Below are 24,110 nucleotides of genomic sequence, written 5' to 3'. Positions count from 1 at the left end.
ATTGATACACTTTCGGTTTTGCGTAATTCTGACACTTGGGGACCAAGACTCTGGGCCAGACTAATATATGGCGGGGGGGGGGGGCAAATAATTTACCAATGATAAATAACTTATGCGTCCAGCAACATGATTTAGCATCCTCTTTCGAATACAACTTATTTGTTTTTCCCATGATTAAACTATCATACGGCTTTCACGTAAATTGGAGGAGACGGCAGTGGGAAGTTCACTGATGTGTAAAGTATAAACCGAATGCACCGAGAATAGTCTAAAACTGTGATTGTGTGTTGCAGGCGGACGCCAAGATGGTGTTCGACGTCGTGTCCAGGATGGAAGACACGGAACCCTTCTCCGAGGAACTGACCTTGGCCATGAAGAGGCTCTGGCAAGATTCCGGAGTACAAGAGTGCTTCGGAAGATCCAACGAGTACCAGCTCAACGACTCTGCCAAATAGTGAGCAACCTCTTTTTTTATACTACAGATTTACTAGTGGGCTTGTCCCCTGTTCACTGTCGCTTACCAACCCCTTGAACTGCAAGTCGTTCGTTCGGGTTGCCTCGCGATTCGAACACTTGTCTCTCGTTTGCTCAGCACTAAGTACATTACAAACGCGGGTACAACATAATGCTCATAATACGAGTAACAATATATATTTTAGCTACTCATTTTCTTCTGCTATAAATCGATAATTTGCAGTAAGTTACCACCCCGAGCCAAATCCAGCCGTAGGGGAGAGAGGTTTTGGGGGACCAAATTCGTTTTTATGCCGATCCCAAGCCTGGGTAAATGGGGAAGGTTTTGCTATGGTGTAGCATCCACGCATATAAAATGACCACTCTTTACTTACTTGTGAGTAGATCTTTATCCTTTCAGTGGCTAACTGAGTGGGACAGTGAGTAGCCAATGATTGCCACCGGAGTCAGATTTGTACCTGGATCCACGGTCCTATGGTCGTAAGTGGATTGAGCTGTTTCTGAAGAACGAGAGAAGTCCCCGGCCGAAAGGTCCGTACCCTGAGACGCGAAATATTCTGTGACGGTTCGGAATTTTTCTTATAGTGTGTTACGTTTCAAAATTCGGGACTAAATTAAACATTTCTTCAATTACAAACATCTACCCGATGTATCATAGTAGGCCTCTGATTTTGAAGTAGCTGTGACACAATTATAGCTTAAACAGAACATTTAATTTTCAACAAACATTACAGAACTCGAACCTACGCAAACTACATTTGATTCGATTTGATAACACACGTTGAGGTCAAGTTTTATTCTCAGGACAATACAAATGAAAGATTTACAATACATGCGAATGGAAGGGCGAGGTGGGAATCGAATTATATGAAAGTCCAATACAAAATCAAATTCTACTATTTAAATTTCTAATGCAAACTTCTTGTATATGTACTCACTCACTTATATATTATTCACTTGCAGAAAATATATGTTGTGTTCCAAACTCTCAGGATTTATAACTATTTCAAACAATTTGATTTCAAAGGGTGAACATTAAAAAAAAAAAGATTTGATGTACTAAACTCATAAACAGGTTGAATTTATAATTTTTAATTGATGATTTTCGTTATGATATAAAATCAGTGATATTACAAAGCAAAATTCCCCGAAAGAAAAAATATTTATGTCAACAAAAAATTAACGCAAGATGAAAAAAAATAAAATGTATAATCCACTGATTTTATTTACTCATTTATCGTTTCTTTTCATAGTTATGTGTGATGTCACACATTTTCTCCCCCACCCCCATGGGGAGTGTTTCTTCACGAACCTACTTCTCCCTCAAAGCGTCACATCGTTTGTGGACGATCCCTAAAATAATTATTAAGTTGCCTCATGTCAGTTTATAGCGGTTTTATCCAATGGCGAATGCGAGAGTTTGGGAACGCAGACCACCGCTTACTCAAAAAGAAACAGCCTGCAATGTAAATAAACGGTCCTGCCAGCAGCACCAAGGCTATTCATAGAACTATGACCAGAGAAGAATTTATGGCACAAAAGATCGTGCTTTAGCTGCTTCTTTTGTTATTTCCTACGAAGGAAGGAAGCTACAAAATATCATGCAAAGCTCAAATAAGAGACAGTAGGGGGAAGCATGGAGTAGATGTCTAGATGACCACAGGTCTATGTGGAGTCAGAATAAAAGTCGTGGAGTCGGACTCAGACTGATTTTGGGGCAAAGGAGTCGAAGATTTGAAAACTCTACAAGCTGAAGTCGGAGTCGGTCATTTTCCCTCCGAGTCCCTTATATGAATGAGGAGGAATCGGGATTAGAGTCGGACTGATTTTGAATAAAGAAGTCGGAGTCGAAGACATTAAAACTCCGTATGCTGGAGTCGGAGTCGGTCATTTTCCCTCCGAGCCCCCAATCTGCCATAAGGAGGAGTCAGAGTCGGACTGATTTTCGGGTAAAGGAGTCAGAGTCGGGAGTCGAAGACCTTTAAACTCTATAAATTGGAGTCGGTGATTTTCGGGTAAAAGAGTCGGAGTCGAAGACTTTAAAACTTCATGAGCTAGAGTCAGAGTCTGTCATTTTTTTATCCGAGTCCCTAAAATGCCATGAGAAAGAGTTTAAGTCAGAGTTGGACGGGTTTTTAGGTAAGAGGGGTGGAGTCGGAGTCGAAAGCAATAAAAAGTTTTGGATCGAACTCGGTATTTTCCTACCGACTCCACAGCCCTGATTGCCACACTTGTGGTTATTTTTGAAGTTAAACTTTTGCTGATTAAAAACTAGGTAACATAAGAAAGACATTGTAAGAGTTGCGCATTTTTCTATGAATGAGGTTTTGTTCCCAACAGTCAAAAGTACTACTTTTAGTCACTGCAGTTGATAGAATCAGCAAAAAAAAAAAAAAAAAAATAGTGCTATGAAAATATTTTATTTTTAAAACGTTTAATTTTTAATTATTTTTTTCTATGCCCGATTTTTCAAACAAGGCGTGGTCTTCATGACGTCACAAGTGATGAACTTTGGCGTGCACACCAGTTGAATGCTTACGCTTGGTATCTACCGCGTTTCCAGGTTATGATAATTCGGAAGCGAATTAAATATTGCGCTCTACGCTTGCTATCAACCATACTGCTGCCAGTACTTGTGTGTAAAGAAGCGAATTAGACATTGCGCTCTGCGTTAATGGCATCAGTGAATGGCATTCCACCACTTGTGTTGTCATGCGCAGAAGCGCAAAAAAGGAAATTGAATCTGCGCAACGATTAAAATATTTTTTTTAAATATTAAACTTTGTCAAATATTTTTAAAAATTGTCAAATCCTATGTTTTTAAGCATGCTCTTTCAGAAGAAAATACTTTTAAAATTTCGGAAGCGACCGCATTGCGTTTGCGTCATCATAGTTTAAAAATGACACTGAGAAAAAAGTTTTTTTTTTTTTTTTTCAATTTGAGAAATCTGATAAATTCCATTCTAGCAGGTCTACATATGCGAAGCAAATGGTTTCAACTAGTTCCTGCTGTAGGTTACTAAAAAGATTTATATATAAATTTCACCTTCCCCGAACTTTTTGGCGTGCTATTTAGGAATGTATATTTACTTCGTTCATGTGGTAGTCTGAGTTAAATGGAAATAACTGAGTTTTTCAATCCCCGTAGTTTTTGGAAGATTAAATGTTAATGTAAATTTAACTTTTGCCTACATTTTACAAAAATTCAGCGCATAATTTAATTTTGCGTACGATTTTTCTTTTTGAATGATTTCTGATTATATTAAGAGGATTCAGTGGATCGCGTGCGACATATGGTCCGCACATTGAGAATTATAGATGTAGAATATTTTAAGCTTCTAAACTAATTGTGTAACGAGAATGAACAGCAGACAGCTGAAATAGTAAAAAACAAGCCCCAAAATGAAACTCAGAGCCAAAATTTATTGCATGATTCCCTTCAAACCCCCTTCAAGAAAAAAGCCGTTAAGCAATAAATTTCTTCAAAAATCTCTTAATAACTTTTGCTGTCAAAATGAAACCGTTATTTAATGAATTAACAATAAATTTCATGTCTATCGGACAGTTTTCAATACTTTTAAAGTATGGTTTATAAAGTGAAAAGAAGCATGGATACAAAAAAAACATTTGGAACAAAAGCATTGAAATTAAGGCCCCATAACTGAATTAAAAACATACTCTAAGTGACAGGGTTAACGTTTGGCGAATATTCTATCACTATCGTATTTCCGAACAATTCTAAAGCTTTATTTTCGTTCAAAAACTTGTTAAAAACATTATTACTAACCTTTATAGATATGATTTAAAATTATCAGGTGCTTGAAAAATCGAATTTGGAATCGAATATAAAGCAAAAATCTTCTTAATACTCGATTCTAATATGCTGCTAAAGACAATGAAGATATTTGGTGATCTTTACAAACTAAAAGTACAACTAAAAATTTAAACTAATGAAAATGTAAGCACTTTGATGGAAAGAACCTATCAAAACTAAGTTTTACTCTACGTAAAACTAACAGTAAATATTACATAAAATCACTTTAAATTAAAGAACATTACTTTGCTGCAGAAATTATTTGTATTCCGGCTATTTTTCAAAACGTTACCGGTTGAGCTGGAACAAATTCATTCATTCTTCTGGGTTCTGATAAAGAAAACGTACGATTTAAAACACGTATTGAATACACACAGTGGTGGATAGCACTGGTGTAAACATTTAGCGAGAGTGCATCATTTATGACGTCACACGAGGCCGCACTTCGTTATAGAAAACTGAGATGAAAAAAAAAAAAAAAAACAGTTAAAAATTTAATACAAGAAAGTTAAAATGTTTTCTTGCTCCAAGTTACTGGTATTTTTTGCTTGTTCTATTAATTACAGGAGCAAAAAGTAAAACTTTCGACCGAAGGAAACAACCTTATTGTAAACTAGTGGTACCCGCACGGCTTTGCCCGTAATAGAAAAATTAAAAGGTCTTTTGGTTCGCCTGGATATTTACAAATTATGTATGGTGAATTTTCTCGCCTAATAACTAGAACTTTATCATTGTATGATAACAAATACAAATTTTTGACTTTTTAATGTTACAATATGAGTATTAGTTAATTAAAATTGCTTGTATTATCAATTTCAGAGGGTTTTTTCTTGAGTGATATAGAGTGCATGTGTTACTACATAGTAAAATTGTGAAAAACATTCAAAATAAAAATAAGCTTAATAATAAAGAAACAAATACTGCACCACTATTAAGTCTCAATATTTATTCAAAATGTCAATAAGAATAACTTTATCATTTGAAAATTACAAATATAAGTTTTGACTTAGGGGACATTGATTAATTACGGAAGGGTCCCGAAAAGGAGGGGGAATTGGAAAAATCTCTACAAACCCTTACTATTACATAATATTTTTGAAGTCGATAGTTTATATTAAAACTCGCGCGGTTAAGTGGTTTGCCAGGGACTATATTTCATTTGCATCTCTAAAGTAAAACACGCATTAGGATGAGTTGTTTTTTACTTGTTTTGCGAAGAATGAAAAGTATAAAATATAATTTAAAAAAAAAAAAAGAATCGCACTATGTATAGCAAGTTTTATTTTTAACTAGTGGTACCCGAACGGCTTTGCCCATAATAGAAAATTATAAGGTCTTTTCGTTCGCCTGCATATTTACAAATAATGTATGGTGAATTTTCTCGCCAAATGGCTTGTGCCCATATTACGGTTCCACGTTATGATAATTTCGTAATTGACTCGTCCTTCTTATGATAATTTTGTTCTTAAAATTGGAATAGAAAAAGAACCACATCGAATTTTCGAAAAATCGCTACGAGGTGCATACCCCCATGCTACAAACTAACTTTGTGCAAATTTTCATGAAAATCGGCCGAATGGTCTAGGCGCTATGCGCGTCACAGAGATCCAGACATCCAGACAACCTCTGGACAGAGAGACTTTCAGCTTTATTATTAGTAAAGATAAAGATAAAGAAGATCACGCAAAGAACGCTGAATATTTTTTTTAACTCATGTAATACATAGATTGTAACCAAATTAAGTGCAATAAATTAATGGTTTGAAGTAAAAATAAGAAAAAAAGCGTATAAGAGCACAAAATTACAGATTTAGCTATTGAATGAAAAGACATCCGAAAAAAGCTTTTGTCGGATGTCTTTTCATCCAATATCTAACTAGGACCTACCTCTGCTGCTTTAAGCTACACTGGTTGGGGCAAACCTAACCTGCAACGTCGTAATGCTGAGATTAGGACTATCGTAGCCGTCATCAGGCCTTGCTGACTGACTGGTTAGACTCCCCCCCCCCCTCTCTCCCGCTCCAACTACAGAAAAATGTATGTGTGTGTTTATGTGTGTTTTAATAAGAAAATTAAAATTCATTCTAGGCACGTCCTTCATTCGGTCGTGTACTATACTTAGCTTTACGATTTGTAAATAAGGCATTTTCTTTATTGGTTTACGCTGACCCAGCTTTTTATTACTCCACTAGTGGTACCCGCACGGCTTTGCCCGTAATAGAAAAATTAAAAGGTCTTTTGGTTCGCCTGTATATTTACAAATAATATATCGTGAATTTTCTCGCCAATTGGCTTGTACTCATGTTACGGTTCCAAGTTATGATAATTTCGTAATTTACTCGTCCATCTTATGATAGTTTTGTTCTTAAAATTTGAATAAAAAAAGAACCACATCGAATTTTCGAAAAATCGCTACGAGGTGCATACTTCCATACTACAAACTAATTTTTGTGCCAAATTTCCTGAAAATCGGCCGAACGGTCTAGACGCTATGCGCGTCACAGACATCCAGACATCCTCCGGACAGACTTTCAGCTTTATTATTAGTAAAGTTTAACTGTTCACCCCTACTTTGTCTGATGCTCAATAATTTTACTCTTGACAGCTTCTTGGACGATCTTGACCGCCTGTGCAAAAAGGACTACATGCCCACGGAACAAGATATTCTGCGGACGAGGGTCAAAACCACCGGCATTGTAGAAGTCCACTTCTCATTCAAGAACCTCAATTTTAAGTAAGTCTCCCCCCCTCCCCCGGGGCTTTCTTAGGAGTCTGTCGCATTGAATGTCTTTTTAAGTAACATTTAGCGCTGCCAAGAACAACTCAATTTTGTTTTATCCTACCTTTTTTATGTTCAGTTCTTTCTTAAAGACACATTTCAAACTAAGAAATAATAAGAAATAAATAAATACCTTTGTGCCGAGAAGTAACAGGACAAGAAGTTCCGTCAAGAACTATACGAGCCTACTTTCCTGTATACCATATTACTTTCTAGTACCTGATCAATATTTTCAAAAATAGCTAAAATCGCAAATTGTTTACAACTTATTTTTGCTAATTTCTAGGAATAAAGTATTCCTCACACAGCTAAAAAAAATTAGATGCGTAAAAAAAAAAATAAATAAAAATAAAAATAAAAATTAATTTGAATTTTTGGCATCTTGAATTCAAATTATGTTTTTCGCAATCACGAGCGTGTGTGTTTGTGTAGGCGCATGTGTGTGGGTGCGTGGGTGGGTAAGTGTATGTATGCATGTGTGTGAGTGAGTGTTGTGTACGTGCGTGTGCGTGTAGGTGTTCGTGTGTGTGTGTAGGCGTTCGTGTGTGTGTGTGTGTAGGCGTTCATGTGTGTGTGTAGGCATTCGTGTGTGTGTGTAGGCGTTCGTGTGTGTGTGTGTGTGTGTGTAGGCGTTCGTGTGTGTGTGTAGGCGTAGGCGTTCGTGTGTGTGTGCAGGCGTTCGTGTGTGTGTGTATGTAGGCATGTGTTTGTGTCTGTGTGCATGCATGTGTGTGTATGTGTGTGTGTAGGAGTGTGTGTAGGAATGTGTGAAGTCGTGTGTTTGTATCTGTGTGAGCGTGCGTGTGTGTAGGACATGGACGCCTCCAACCAGGAAAAGCTCAGGACCGGGGGACAGCCGCGCCGCCGCCGGTGGACGGTGGTGCTGATGGCCTGGTCCAAGCTGAAAAAGGAACCGGAACATCAAGGACTGTCAAGTGAGAACAATAAGCAATCGTGATTGCTCAAAAAAAAAAAAAAAAGCAGCAGCACCTTTTAAACAAAGCAGCTAATACACTTTTTTCCCTCAAAAAAAAATTCTTTAACAGCTTTCAAAACGAAAAAATAATAATAAAAATTAATAAGCTTATTAAAATAAATACATCGTATCAAAAAAAAATCGTTTCTTTTTCCCCTGTTGCCAAAAATATTTTTTTTAATGAATTAATGCACTTACCAAAATAAATAAAAACAATAAAATGTCAACTTAATGAAATACTTTTCATTGTCAAAAAAAAAATCGTCTGCGCATATCGTTACGTAGAAACATAAATGTCTTCGAGTTTATTCGCCGAAAACTGAATGCCTAAATTAAAACTTTATCATGAAAATAAAAACAAATCATATCAGCAATAATTATTTCACAGTGAAAACCATAGCTGCGGAGTCGGAGTCAATCTTATTTTGGGATAAAGGAGTCGGAGACGAATATCCAAGAATCAGAGTCAGTCATTAGTCCTCGAGTATAAATTTTTGCCAAAGCTACGAAGTCAGAGTCGAAGTCGGGGAGTCGGAGTCCGATTAATTGTTGGGCACAGGAGTCGGAGTCGGAGTCAGGTGCTTCTAAATTCTCGGAGTCGGTGTCTGGAGTTTGGCGTCAATAGCTATTTCCAACAAAATTCGTTTGAAATAAATCCGCCTTCAAGTACGGAATCTATTGTCTTTCAGTTTCCCCGTAGGCGCTAATGTTAAGTTTTTTTGAACTGTTCGAAATTGAACAAAAAATAGTTCAAATCAAAAAGTGAATGAGGTGTCCTCGCCGAGATCTTTCGAACAAAAAAAAGTGTGTTCGAATCGGACTATTCATTCAAAAGTTATTGGGGGGGGGGGGGCAGACCGACAGACATTTTTCCCCATTTCAATACCCTACTTTCCAATTTTTAATTTTTCGATATTTATTTAATTATTTTATTTATTTTTGATTTTTTTTGTTTTTTTTTGCGACATTTTTAAGATGCATTAAGTCTTTTTTCATGCTTTTTTCTTCTTTTTCTGACTTTTACTGGGAAAGTAGGCTAAAAAAACCAACGTTTTGTACCACGAATATACAAATTACTGCAGGCACGTGTTTCAAGGTTTCAAGACACCAATTTTCAATACAAAATAGTGAACTTGAAGCACTGTCTGCAATAATCTGTGTATTTGTACTTTAAAACATTAGTTTTTTCCTGTTACGTATCAAATTGTGTAGTTTTGAGATCTATTTATTTTTTATTGAGTAATAACTCACACATACCGAGACACGGGATGCGTCGTCCTGTCGGATTCTCTAGCGGCTATTGAGGCGATAGCATTGATAAAGAGCTGCAAGTCACCCAAAGTTTCTGAACGTCGCAGTTTTATTAACAGTCATTTTTTAAAAGCTGGACAAAGTGAATGGGGCCTGACAGTTGACACCTTCAATTTTCCTGAAGCTTTCCGGATATTTTGCTAGTACTGTGATAAGAAAAAGGGAAGCTTATATCCTCTCAAACTTGACTTGTTGACCCTCGAGTAGAGGTCAAAGTTTAAGGTCGTGAGAAAAAAGAGCTAAATATATGATTGCTTTGCTTCAAAAGTAATGAGTGAACCAAGCCAATTCTTTTAAATGTGGATACTGCTTGATACTAGGTACATGCTAGCATGAATATTTGGATGACTTACTGATGATTTTGAGTGCAAAGATCAATTGAAAATGCTACTTTTTAAAATTTTTTGCCTTGTTTGGGCCCGGATATCTGCTAAAGCCGTGAGTAACCCTCGGAAATAAGTATATGATTAACTACTCTCCGCAGTATAGTAACAAGAAAAACATAAAATAGCATTGGTTTCTCTTGTAGTAGTTAAGCGGTCTCAAAGTCGACGATTTTTTTAAAACATCCAAGTTTAGATGTTAATAGCTTTGTGCGTGACGGGTCAACAACTTTGGGACACAGCTGTAGTTATAGTTCGAAGTGATGTATTTTAAAATCCAATTTAGAAACCCATGGCAACTAATCAATTTTTTAATTACGCGGTCTCAAAGTTGATAATTTGAAACAAAAAGAATAAAAGTTTTTGGTCAATTACTCTATAAGGACTGAGTCAACTTTGAGCAAGAGCTGTAATTATACTCTACGTGGTGTAGTTTTAGACTCATGTCAGAAACTCATGGGATCTAATAAGCATTCTTAATTTAACGATCTCAAAAATTATGATTTCAGTACAAAAGTACGCTTTTTCACGAGTTTACATAAGTTTTTTACAAAATTTTAATAAGCTCAAACTCACAAAAATACTAGAAGCTCCCAGAATTTTATGCTTCCAGTGTGATAAAATTTTCTGCAACACAACATTGCAATTCGTCTCTCAAATCCGACCCGCCATTTTGGAGCAGTACTTTTTGGTGATCCTAGATCCTCAGGATTCGGATCTCGGAAGCTGAAAATTTGCGTACGTTAGTTTCAAAGGCCTACACCTCTATAAAATTTTTTGTCCCATTCGGGGATTATCGAACGGGGACAATTATAAAAATCACAGATCAATTGACGTGGAATAACTCTAACCAACTAACAATGAACTAACTAACAATTTGACAATTCACTTGAATCATTTGTTGTTTTTGATATTATAATGATCATGTTAGGAACAGGATTGCAATTGGGTAAGTGATTGAGTTCATAATTGCAGTAGAATTTTGTATGTACACTACTTAGTAATAACATTTCAAAAAAAAAAAAAGGCTAAAGCTTGACCACGAAAAGAAGGCGGATGACCTTGAAGTGAAACATCATTTGTATTATTTGTAATATGTAAAATCTTCCAGAAAGCACCGAATAGTAAGAGGCATGGCCTCGCTAATCCTATCTATTCCAAAATAATAACAAACAATCTATCATAAATGATACAAATGATGTTTTTGCTTGTCATCCGCCTTCTTTTCGTGGTCAAGGCTTAAAAATGAAAACATAATTATAACGACAAAAAAAAAAAAAAAAACGCACGCACAAATACACAGATTTGTTAGACAATAACAAAAGATGCAGGTGAAATGTGCTAATGTTATATTAAAGTCATTCCACGTCAACAGACCTGATTTTTCAAATTGTCCCCGCTTGATCTATCTCCGAATTGGATGAAATTTTATAGAGGTTTAGAGATGTACATTTGAAAGTAACTTACGCAAATTTTCTGCCTTCGAGATCCGAATCCTGAGGATCTAGAATCTCCAAAAAATACTGCTCCAAAATGGCGGATCAGATTGGTGTGACGAATTGCCACGTAGTGGTAAAGGTTGCAGAAGATTTCATCTCACTGGATTCATGAAATTTTGGGAGCTTAAAGTACCTTTATTTAGCTGTTGATACTTTCTAGTATTTTTGTGAGTTTGAGCTTAATAGATTTTGTGAAACCACGCATGTAAACTCGTGAAAAAAGGCCTTCTGTACTGAAATCATCATTTTTGACACCGTTTAATTAAGAATGCTGATTAGATTCCATGGGTTTCTGACATGAGTCTAAAACTATACCATGTAGAGTACAATTACAGCTCTTGCTCAAAGTTATTGACACAGGCCTTTTAGAGTATTTGACCAAAAACTTTGAGTATTTTTGTTTTAAACTATCAACTTTGAGACCATGTAATTAAAAAACTTGATTAGTTGCCATGGGTTTCTAACCTGGATCTTAAACTACACCACTTGGACTATAACTACAGCTGTGTCCCAAAGTTGCTAATCGGTCGCGCAAAAAGTTATTTACCTCTAAATTTGGCTATTTTAAAAAAATCATCGTCACAAACAGTGAACAATGTATTGTAAAAAATGATCGCCTTTTCTATTTCTAGATTTTGTCAATAAGGCAGTAGAAATATATTAAATCTGTTAGTCAAAAAGAAAATTATATGCACATTTATTGCTTTTTGTACAAAAAATCTCAATGTGTTCTTCAATATTTTCTCTAATGAGGCATTGCCTTTTATCAATTATTGTGATTTATGAAGATTTTTTCTTATCTTATTTGCCTACTGTAGGATCAGTAATTTATTTCTTTGAACGTTTTCTATTGGTCATCTGATTTTTCTTTTGTAAAGAACAAAAGGTTCATTTTTTACATTTATTTTAAGTAAAAATAAATATATAAATAAACAAATAAATAAATGAATAAATAAAATCAAGTGGAAAACACAGAAATAAGCATTTGTTTTAAAATGTTCCGTTTTAAGTATTTATATGCATTAACGACAAAAAGAGTAAAAATGTGCAATTGCATATGTACATATGCATATGCATTAACATATGATCCGTATTTCGAATTTCGAATTATGACGAAGTAAAAAAAAAATCACGAATATTACAGATGCAGGTTTACGTGTCTAATATTTTATTATAAGTAACAATAATTTGCGATTAATTAAAATTTACTCGTACAAATAGGGAAAATTTCCAAGTACACCTTTGAGTTACTTAATTGCCGTTGCGCACGGAAATGACAAATTTGCATTAATACGTGCATTTTTCTTCGGAGCATTGTCGTATATTGTTATTAGTGTTACTAGATTTTACTTACTATCCGTACATAATTGGTATCTTAAGTTAAGTTTACAATAATTTGTAAGAGAATGACGAGTCACAGTTATTGTAGTCATTGTCAAATAAATAATATTTTGACTGTTGTTACTTTAATCTTTAACGATGTATGTTTATAGAAAAAGACTTTCTCTGTTTTAGAAAATGTCGTATGCAATAGTTATTAATGATAATCCTGACACATATATCCTTTTGTCTTCTAATATCTTGAAATTGTTGAAACGAACATTTGTTAAATTTTCTTATTCAAAAATGATATGTATGCTTGTAGTGTCATATCTTTTTTGTCTTAATTTTTTTTTTTTTTTTGAAACTTACTTACAATTTTAATGATCTCTCTCCACAGAACAAGAACACCATTTAAATCATTCTTTTTTCAGCAATTCAAGAATATAAGTATAGGGTATCAATTTAATTTTAAATTTATGAATCCTCGGAAGCAAATTTTATACTTAAAAGTTTTACTTTTATAAAAGAGAAGTAAAAAGCACAAAATTTGTTTTTTGCAGGTTTTTGAAATTTTTTTTATATGTCAAAGTAGGTCATAAGAAGTGAACATTCTGAAATTTTTAGCCTTCCAAAAATTTTCTTTCGCTCGTTAAAAATTCCCAAGGTTTGAGGTTTTGCAGCGCTTTTTTAAAAAAATTCTATAAGTCGCATTTCAGTGCGCTATAGCTCTTTACAGAAACACCACCTCACGGTTATGTTTATATTTGTTGGTTTTACTGTATCTAGTGATAATGACTTCATAGTTATTTTGGTTGGGGATTGTTGCTTTCTTCAGATAAGGGGTCGCAAAGTATGGATTTTATCCGTTTTCGCGCAAGTTTAACTTGCGTTAGCATGTGACATATACTGAAAGTTTATACTATAAAGAGAGTAAATAGCACAAAATTTGTTTGAGGTTTAATTTTTTTTAGGAGAAAAATGCCCTGATATTTTTCAAATTTTCAAAAATTGTGCTTTTTTGATCGCAATTAACTGGTTTTACCTGACTATGTGTAAATCATCATTAAAAAGAAAACAGCATGGGATCTCTTCTTGTTTCTAGAAAATAATTTTTTTGTAGTTCGTTTTATGTTTTCTCGTGCGTAAAACGTGTGTCCAGTATGCAGATTAGATCTGCTAAAACTTAAAGGATGTAGTAAGAATGTATATATGTATGTATAAAGAAAGAGAAAAAGACTAGCAGTACTTTATTTTTCTGATTTTTACAAATTGATGGTGTTTTATTTGCAGGTAAATCAGAAAACGATAAATCGATATCATATATATATATATATATATATATATATATATATATATATATATATATATATATATATATATATATATATATATCGCAATGCAATTAAAATACCGTCAATAAAAATCAGAAAAATAAAGTATTGCTAGTCTTTTTCTCTTTCTCTATTCACACATATATACATTCCTACTACATACTTTAAGTTTTAGCAGATCTAATCTGCATACTAGACACACGTTTTACGCACGAGAAAACGCATAAAATGAGCTACAAAAAAATTATTTTCTAGAAAACAAGAAGAGATCCCATGCTGTTTTCTTTTTCATGATGTTTTACACATAGCCAGGTACCATAATATATAAAAGGTTTTTTTTCCTAGTGATGCTGTTTTGAGTTAATTGAGATCAAAAAAGCACAATTTTTGAAAATTTGAAAAATATCAGGGCATTTTTCTCCTAAAAAAAATTAAACCTCAAACAAATTTTGTGCTATTTACTCTCTTCATAGTATAAACTTTCAGTATATGTTAAATTTTTTTCGGGGGATGGCTTTTGGGGGGAAATAACGCAGGTTAAACTTGCGCGAAAACGGATAAAATCCATACTTTGCGACCCCTTATCTGAAGAAAGCAACAACCCCCAACCAAAATAACTATGAAGTCATCATCACTAGATACAGTACAACCAATAAATATAAATATAACCGTGGGGTGGTGTTTCTGTAAAGAGCTATAGCGCACTGAAATACGACTTTTAGAATTTTTCTAAAAAAGCGCTGCAAAACCTCAAACCTTGGGAATTTTTAACGAGCGAAAGAAAATTTTTGGAAGGCTAAACATTTCAGAATGTTCAACTTCTCATGACCTACTTTGACATATAAAAAATTAGGAAAATCAAAAATGGTCACTGCCACACCTTGTCTGAACTTCAAAATAATGGCTCTTAAGCTCCGACGGGGGGAAACATTTTCTGCTTTGCTGGTCTTGGTTAGGAAAGAGCTTCCTCCCCCTATGGGGCGCATCTCAGGTGAGCCCAAGTATCCCGTAAGAGGTTCCACTGTATAACAAAGCCTTCTAAACCCGCACTTAGAGTGGTAATAGTCAGGCCTCTGCCGATCATATTCTTTATAGTTTGCGACTCTCCAAATAATACTTTTATTCTAAGCCAGCGGTTCTCAATCGGGGGGGGGGGGGGGGGGGGCGCAGAAGAATTTTAAGGGAGGCGTAAGAGTATAGATATAAACAAAAAATAAATGCAATTTATACAATTTTGTGGGTAACATATTAATATCATTATATTAAATAACTATGAGTCCTCTCTAGAATTAAATAAACATAAAATGTCTATCAACTCGTTCTTAGAGAGGCATCTAAATCAATGCAGTTAAGGAAGCATACAGCTTACCTTATCATATATGTTCTTCATCTGTCTTTGTATATCTATAATCCAAATTGATATGTTAGAGGGATCTTCTGCTAAATGAGACTGATATCCATAGATGAATATTCACGGACACACTAAAACACAACTCCTTCTAAACTAAGAAACATTTACTTAATATATAGATATTACAGCACTACATGTTTGTGTGTTCTATCAGCAGTAAGAGAGAAGTGAGTTGAGTTCTAACAAGGAATTAAAGTTCCTGGTTTGCTATTTGACGACAGCGCCGTCTAGTGGGAGGAAGTGGGCAAACTACACAGTTTCTAACACTCTCATTACTGATGTGAAAGTAACAAATGTGAATGTTAACATCTCTCAGGTCCAAAACTACCTCAAAAACATTGTATTTGCTTCTTTGCTTCTTATATTTCACTTATTCTAGGAATAATAAGTTCAAAACAAAGTTTTTAGTAGTAATGTTATACTTTGTGCGTGTGAAATCATCTGTATTTTTACTTATTAACTAGTTTTAGCTATCCTAATCAGCTCTAGATTCCTATTGTACTGTCTGTATTAACCATGGTGGTGTGATTTTAACATGCATTAAACACATATGGTGGTTGGAAGGGGGGGGGGGTGCCTGACCTCATGTCAGTGTTCAGAGGGGGACGCAGTACTTAAAGAGGTTGAGAACCCATGTTTAAAGCGATTGCCTGTTTCGGACGTTATTAAATTAAACAGTATCAAGGAGTTAATCCAACTCTACTGTTATAGTGGAGATTTGCTACATTAATTATGAATTTCATTTGAAAACGTATTACCAGTCAACAGGCTTTAAACATCTAAAAGCTAAAACATCTTTAGTAAATTGCACTTAGCTCTTAATTTATGTTTTGTTTTCTTAAATTTGTCCTCACTGAGTACAATTATCTCTCCTACTTCTATTCTCTACAAATTTTCACTTCTACAGGTTGTTCGACGTGGGTGGTCAACGCTCTGAGCGTAAGAAGTGGATCCACTGCTTCGAGGACGTGACGGCCATCATTTTCTGCGTGGCGATGAGCGAGTACGACCAGGTGCTGCACGAGGACGAGACCACGGTGAGTCACATCCCACACATGCTCCCACCATCACTCACGCCACGGGAGGATCCTATCATTCATAGTTTTGAAAGCACAATAGAAAAGTTCGCGTCGCCTACTTTAGTCAGGTAGTAAACGGTTTAATGATAAACTTGTTATTTGACACAAAATAATAATAACTCGTTGAACCCACACAGAACATCTGATATCCAGTATCTCCCCTTTTGGAAAAAAAAATATGTCTTTTACAAAAATGTTTTATACGGTGTTGGGAGCTTGTATACCTACCAACTCTATTGGTTTTTCCAGTAGCTTTCTAGATGTTGAGCACTTCTCTCGACTTCCCAACGTTTATTAAATATCTTCTAGATAATTAATTTTTAGGGTAATCCCTTTATTTAGGGAATTCCGCGAAAAAAATCCTATTGTATTTGTTAAGTTTTGCCCTGACGTATGTACCCCACGGTTAAAAAACTTCCTGCTAAAATTTGAACTTTAGTACGTCGAAATCTAGCAATATTACTGTTTGACCACGGATTGTATGCAATTTGGCAATCTGCCAACTAAAGAAGATTCCAACTGAATGAATCTAGCAGAGGAGAAAGAAAAATAACGATGGGATTTTGATGCGCGCGTTCTACTGCATTCTCAAAAATAAAATAAGCGGAAACAAAAATAGTTACCATGGAAACAACAAAAAGAAAATAAAATACAAAGTGTTCGAAAAGTCCCTTGTTACTTTTAAAAAATTCATAGAAAACCATTAAATTGTCGTATGAATTTGCGATTTGCACCATAATACTTCACAGGTTCAAGAGTCTTTATGGCATCGAAAAAAAGAATAAATAAATAAATAAATAAATAAAAAGGGAAAAAGAGAAGAAGAAAAAATGCATTTCGCAGCCAGGTTGTCAGTATATGCTAAGCTTGTAATTCTTCATTTAGTCATTTTCATTCCTTTTTGCGTTTTCTCATGTCAACAAAAACGATTTAAAGTACACCCTGGCTGCGAAATGCCTTTTTCCTCTTCTCCCCCCCCCCCCCCTCCTTTTCATTTTTTTTTTCGACGTTATAAAAACCCTTGAAGTTGTGAAGTATTATGGTGCAAACCGCAAATTCATAGGATAATTTGTTGGTTTTCTATGAATTTTTTAAATGTGTCAAGGACTTTTCGGACACTCTGTATTTTCATTTCGGTTCAGGGAAGTAAAAGCAAAATGGTAAACTCAAAACTTTGTTGTGACTAAATAAATCCATTAATTTTTGCCGTGAGAATATAGATCGAATATACTTCAGATTTAAAAAAATGTTGCTGTGAGCAAATTTTCATTTTTACGAAAGTAAGGCTAAATAATAGACAGGCAAAAGTGCACATCTGAAAAAAAACAACTAACATCCCTATAAACTAATAGATACGTCCATTTCCGCCTATAAACCGGATATTAGCCCTTCCATATTAATCGATGGTCAGACAGTATCAATACACGAAACAAAACCGCCAGCTCAGTCATTCCAGCCGAGGACTGCAGTTTCGTGCTCATTAGCTAGCATTAATTAGCCCGGCATAGGAAGTGACTGAGCTGGAGGTGGAAAACCTGAGGTTTTCCACCTGCAGCTCAGTCAATTCCTACGCCGAGCTGGTGAGTGCTAATAAGCAGTAAACTGCATTCCTCTGCTGGAATGAGTGAGCTGGCGGTGTAGGTATATTTCATGTGTTTCTGCCTTAGTCCTGGCTGTAGTGCGGTAACTTACTGAAAATATTATCAATGTCTACTTAGTTAGATTAGAAAAAAGTTTTGACTGTATATTAAGCATTAGTTTAACTTTTTATTCTTCGTTTCATGCTTCAATTAATGATAATATGTGAATATGAATTAAAGAACTTTCAAATGATTGTACTTAAAAGGATAGTAAAAAATCTACTGATTTTTTTGCTTGGAACTTTGGCAGGTATGGCGCTTGGCAAAATTTCGAAAGTGTTGAAAAATGTTCACGAATACCTCCCAAGACAAAACTCACAAATCTTAAGAGTCAGTCGTATTTTAAACTTGATGTTCACTTCAATGTGTGAATTAAAACCATTTGCCTTTGAACTATTTCTTTTCTTGCTGGTATTAAGACATTGTGGTTTTCCTAAGTATTTTCTTGGCTCCCTTTTATCTGATGTCTGTTTGAAAATTTTAATCCAAGTTTCATTTGCATGCTGATGCAGCGTAAGAAATATCGGCATCAGATACAGCCATCAACAAACTCACCAGGCCTAGGAGGAATTAAGCGGATTTAGTTTGAAAACGAACTGACCATCACAGTCCCACAGTGCTTCGATTAGTACAAGCTAGGTGGACAAAAGTCATGTTAAAAATTCTAAACTTTGGTATTGGGATAATGCAAACAATAAACCAAAACATGATACTTTGTTATTTGTTTATGTCTAACTCCCTCCCGTCACGTGAGTAATAAGGTTCAAAGGTACGTATTCGTTTGTAATTGAATAAATCAATTGAATTCCAGACATCATTTCATCACACAAAATTAAAATGTTCCTATTTTCATATGATTTTACTGTTCAAGATGGATATTTTTTATACTAGTAAGTGCTTTTTTTCCCTAATTAAATTAATCTATCTAATAGTTAAACAATGTTATTTTTTTTTTGAAGGTGAACGACGGATTTTTTTGCTTGTTTCAAAATTTTCAAGGGATGGCAATGACTTGTAACCACTTGTACCCGGGCTAAATTTTCTGTATATAGTAGCTACAGCTTTCCCATTAATAATAAGACGTATTATAATCAGCACACTCGAGTACAACATATGTTTTTTACGCAAAACTTTGAGTGCTTCAATAATTCTTCAAAGAAATCCCTACTCGAAAGAAAGTATTCTAGAGAAAAAAAATATGCTGTACTAGAGTGTGCAGGTTTTATATGCCTTATTAATAATGGGAAAAGTGCAGCTATTATATACAGAAAATTTGGCCCGGGTAAAAAAGAGTAAATCATTACCATCACTTGAAAGGTTTTAAACGAGCAAAAAACTCCTTCGTTTACCTTCAAAAAAAAAGATATTATAATAATAATGTTTAATTATCAGATAGAGTAATTAAATTAGGGAAAAAAAGCACTGACCAGCATAAATAATATCCGTCTTGAACAATTAAATCATTTTGAATTAGGAACACTTTAATTTTGTGTGATGAAATGATGAATTCTGAACTTGACTTTTGTCCAGCTAGCTTGTATTAATCGAAACAACTGTGAGTCCGGCGAAAGAAAAAACTATGGTAAAGCTTGACCACGAAGAGATGGCGGATGAACTCGGAGCAAAAAAGAGCCACTTCATTTTGTTATACAGTGGCTCCCAAAAGTCTTCGTACACCTACGACTTTCAACGAAACAGGCCCCAAATCATTGGTTAGAATTAATATTTCGGAATAGGTATTTAATTATAAGATCTATGATCAATTTTTAACAAAACTGCATGAAAAGTTTTCAAAAAATATTAAAACTTAATTTTTTAAAAATCAAAAACCGAAAAGTGCCGGAAATTTTATCTCACAAAAAGTCTTCGTACACTTTATAAAATGTCTATATATTAGTGAATAATCTAACTTTTGATTAAGTTATTAATTAGTAGAATATCATACAGTATTCATAACACCTTTTAAACGTCTGGGAATAGATTTCATTCTTTTTCTTTCTTTTTTTAGCGTAATTTCTGAGTAAGTATTCTACCACACTTCGAGTATTACTACATATTTCTAACTCTATTTTCGTTTTAAAGCCCTATTTTCGTAATCTAGCCTCCAGATATCTCTAAATACGTTACATTGAGTTACAATCTAGAGATTGAGGTGGTATTTTCTAAAATTTAGGACAATTTTCGAGGCACGAGACGCAAACGTTGAAAACCGTGTGCTTCTTATTGTTATCTTGATAAAACACAAAGTAGTTTCCAATAACCAAATTTTTGGCTAAGAGTTCAAAATTGATTTTTAAAATATTTAAAGGGACAGCATGAATCATTATTCCATCAAAAAATTACAAACTACCAAGTCCTGATGCTGATATGCACCCTCACACTAAAACACCTTCACCGTCCTGATTAACTGATCCAACTAAATTTTTAAGATTAAGTTCCTAATTTTTTCTTCTACTTACAGTTATACAACAATTTAACCAAAAATGTTGAATTACTTTTTATCTGAAAGTAAAACATGATTCTAAACTGTTTTTAGCTTATTTATCATTGATTTTGGGACGAAAAGCGTAAGCTTTCTGTTTTTTGCACGACCAAGAAAATTTCTGCGGGAAGAGGTCCTATTTAATCCAGCTAATCAAAGAACTCGGCGAACAATTTTAGGTGAAAATTAAATGTAAAATGTTTCATTTAACCCTGCAGAAACTTCTACAGTACTCAAATGTGTATTTTTCATAATTTTTTTAATTTTAAATCTACAATCACGTTTTGTCAACTTTTCCGATTGACCTTTTCTTACCTTGTTTTCGGTCCGATTTCTTTCTTTAAAGCATTTTATCAAGCACTTTACCATATAAACAAATAATCTAACTGATTTAGAGACATTTCAAACCAATTTACCACTACTGTGGGGAAAAAATTCAAATTTTAATGACGTTTGTAGTTTTTTACGAATACCAGCCATTTTATAGTAATAAGCAATATATTATGGAATAAATAAACAAAAAGTTAAAGCCAAATGACTTATAAGGGTCAACACAATGCAAAAATACTAATAAAACGGCATATGATAATTTTAATCATGAATTTATTCGAAAATATTTGAGTGTACGATGACTTTTGTGGTGTGTTATTTCTCTGTCTCTTCGTTTTCTGACCCATTTCAAAAAGAAGATCCGTCAATATTTTGAAAAAAACCAATAGGTTATATTTAGAATGACATAGGAATGATGTGAGAAAATATTGGACTTTATATTCGAATTCAGTTTTGAGTTATTTTGGTTTTACTAAAAAATTTCAAAGTGTACGAACACTTTTGGGAGCCACTGTACGTAAGATCAAGGAGAACGCGAGATTTTTCTGCTTGCACGTTCTCGGCGGTTCTACCTATTACAAAACGAAATTGTCCGGTTTCGCTTCCAGTTGACAGATTCTCGTGGTCAAGCTTTATTAGGCTTCGCAGTTTTAGGTTATACTAGCTGTGTTGCCCGGCTTTGCCCGGTCCACCTTGAAAATAAAAATTGTGTCAAGTGATGTATATTCAACAATCAGGCGTGAAAAATAAATTAAAAAAAAACGACATGACTTCCCTTCCAAACAATAGCGACAGATATTAAAATACTTTTAAGAAATTAAATCCAGAAAGATGGATTTAAAATGTGTAACCATGGAAACACAAAATAAAATAAGTTTAAGGAATTAAAATGCAAAAGAAAATGGTTCACAATTTGAATGGAATCGAGATTTCTTAAACATGATTTAAAAAGGCTTGTAACTTTTTTTCCTTTCGAGATAAAAGCTTATTTTTTCAACCACAAGTCGAGTTAGATCTGGAGTAAAAAAGGTCGCTTTTTCCAATGGCGTCAAAAAGAAAGCTGTGGGACAATTCCTTCACTTTTTTATTGATTTATTTAATGAAGAGTGTAGTGCATAAATTTCAGCTAAGCCTAAAAAAATTTGAGCTAAAAAAGTAAATAAGTCCCGCCGTAATAAAGTTAGAGCATTGAAACAAATTGCGTAGAACGCGGAAAATTTTACCCTTTCTAACGATAAGTGATATTAATATGTGCAAGTAATTTTTCACCCCCATATTTGAGAATTTATGTGAAAATTGGACGTAAATTGGAATAAAAAAAAGAACTATTCATCGAATTTTATTCGAACTGGTCTGCAAACCTTTTCAGGACTTAAAGGAACGAACTGTGAAAATTTCAGCACAATCGGCCGGGTAGTTCTCGAGTTTTGCGAGTTTAAACACACAGACGCTTTTTGGGGATTTCATTTTATACTATGTAGAGATGCGTAGAAATTTTCATGCAAATTGGAATGGCTGACCTCTTATTACTAAACTAGAAAATCGCCCGTCAAGGTTTGAACAGTGAAAATTGCTTCTACATTTGAACGAAGCCTTTGCCTGTTTGGTGATATTTGGGTAGTTGAAATGGTAAACCTAACTCTAGTGGATTAACCTAAACTCCAGTGTAGCGTTCATTGTTCACCATCCTTTCGTTTCTTCATTTTCGTTCGTGTTGGAAATCCACTACTTAACAACCTTCCAAATTACGATTCATTGGATCTGGCAAATTCACGCAGGCCTCGCGCTCTGCTAGCTTATTAGTTTCAAATTCGAAACGGGGTGAGTGAATCCCTTCTAGGGTTCACTTACCTCGTTTCGACTCTAGTTATTGTGCTACACTCTGGCTGGGAGCATGCTCCTATCTATTTTCATTTCGCTATTTTTTTTTATTTCTAATCAACATTTTATCATTGTCTTAATTTTATTTTATTATTTTTATTCATTCAAATAGCCTAGAAAACCCCCACGGGGGGAAAAAGTATAAAACTTAAAAAATATGTATGAAGGGGGAAAAACAATCTTAAACTTATTTTAAAAAGAACTTTAGTTAAAAATTGCTTTGAAAAGCCTTCGGCTAACCATTATGGTCCTCTCGTTAGAGGAAGCAACATCCCTCGTACATCCACGCAACCATCTTCTGCGTCAAAATAAAGCCAGGCCCCCAACCGGGGAGCTATCAACATAGCACACCAGAGGATAAGGGGCAGGGCCCCAGGTACCTCAAGCAACGAACTTATATTTCCGTGGCATCTTCGTTTCTTGGTTTTTTGAAACTCATTTGGTACTGGTTTCGAAAGGGAATGCTTGGGGTGGGGGGGGGGATGTCATTGGTTGCATAAAGCCCTGAGAAATCTCAAAAATACAAACCTACTCAACTGTGGCAACTAATCTGGGACAGAGGAAATACATTTTATGTCATAACCTCATGTCATAAACTCAATCATTGTGGTTGTTGTTTCATGTCGAAGTTTTACTTTCCTGTTTAAAAAAGGTGTAAACAGTTCTTTCTAAACCTGAAACCCATGCATAGTATACTAGGAAACATACCCAGCATTGCCTGGACCAATAATAATATTGAGAAACAATTTATACTTTCTTTTATTTATTTTTAGCTGTGCCCCGCGGTTTCATCCGCGTTAATGAGACAACAAAGTGTTAAAAAACTATTTTAAGTACATCGCGCTATGATGTAAAATTAGACACCCTTGTTCATCAATGTTTTCTGTTAAATAAAAAAATCGAAAAAAAATCAATTAAAAATGAAACCTTTGATTTAAAAATTACTTTAATTTTTTTGGTGTTTTTAAATAAAAAAAAGGACGCTTAAAAGCGTCCCACCCGCAGTCGGGTTCGAACCCGAGGCAGTAGGGTTGTTGGCCGAACGCTTTACCGACTGGGTTATAAACGCATAACAACTTTGATCAGTGGCGGATCACCGAATAGGCGCATGAGGCGCTAGCTGGGGCCTCCAGCAAACAAGGGGCCTCGGAGCCGCGTCACTTCCTAAAAGATGGAAAGTCAAAATTTTGAGTGGAAAATGCTCAAAACTCCTGGAAATTGACAGTTAGTCATGGATTTTAGGCGCGGGTTGATTGCTCCCTATAGGGCCACCTGCGTCTAAAGGGGCCCCAGGCTTCAGCTGTCTTCGTTTGAATTTTTCCGGGGAAAAACTTTCTTTTGAGAATTTGCCATGGAAAGTCATAATTTTGAGTGGAAAATGCTCAAAACTCATGAATG

General features: G+C 34.8%; 1 protein-coding gene across 1 annotated transcript in view; it reads left to right on the top strand.

The window, feature by feature from the left end:
* The window catches only part of LOC129229895 (guanine nucleotide-binding protein G(o) subunit alpha), a 118,534-nt gene that overhangs the window by 82,078 nt on the left and 12,346 nt on the right, over positions 1–24,110 (top strand). Inside the window, exons 3-5 of the mRNA XM_054864276.1 lie at positions 294–454; positions 6,893–7,021; positions 16,208–16,337. Of these exons, the coding sequence (XP_054720251.1) occupies positions 294–454; positions 6,893–7,021; positions 16,208–16,337 (420 nt within the window). The remainder of the gene's footprint in view (positions 1–293; positions 455–6,892; positions 7,022–16,207; positions 16,338–24,110) is intronic.

The sequence above is a fragment of the Uloborus diversus genome, chromosome 9 (assembly GCF_026930045.1).
Source record: "Uloborus diversus isolate 005 chromosome 9, Udiv.v.3.1, whole genome shotgun sequence".
Classification (NCBI taxonomy): domain Eukaryota; kingdom Metazoa; phylum Arthropoda; class Arachnida; order Araneae; family Uloboridae; genus Uloborus; species Uloborus diversus.
This window is presented reverse-complemented; position numbering and strand designations above follow the sequence as displayed.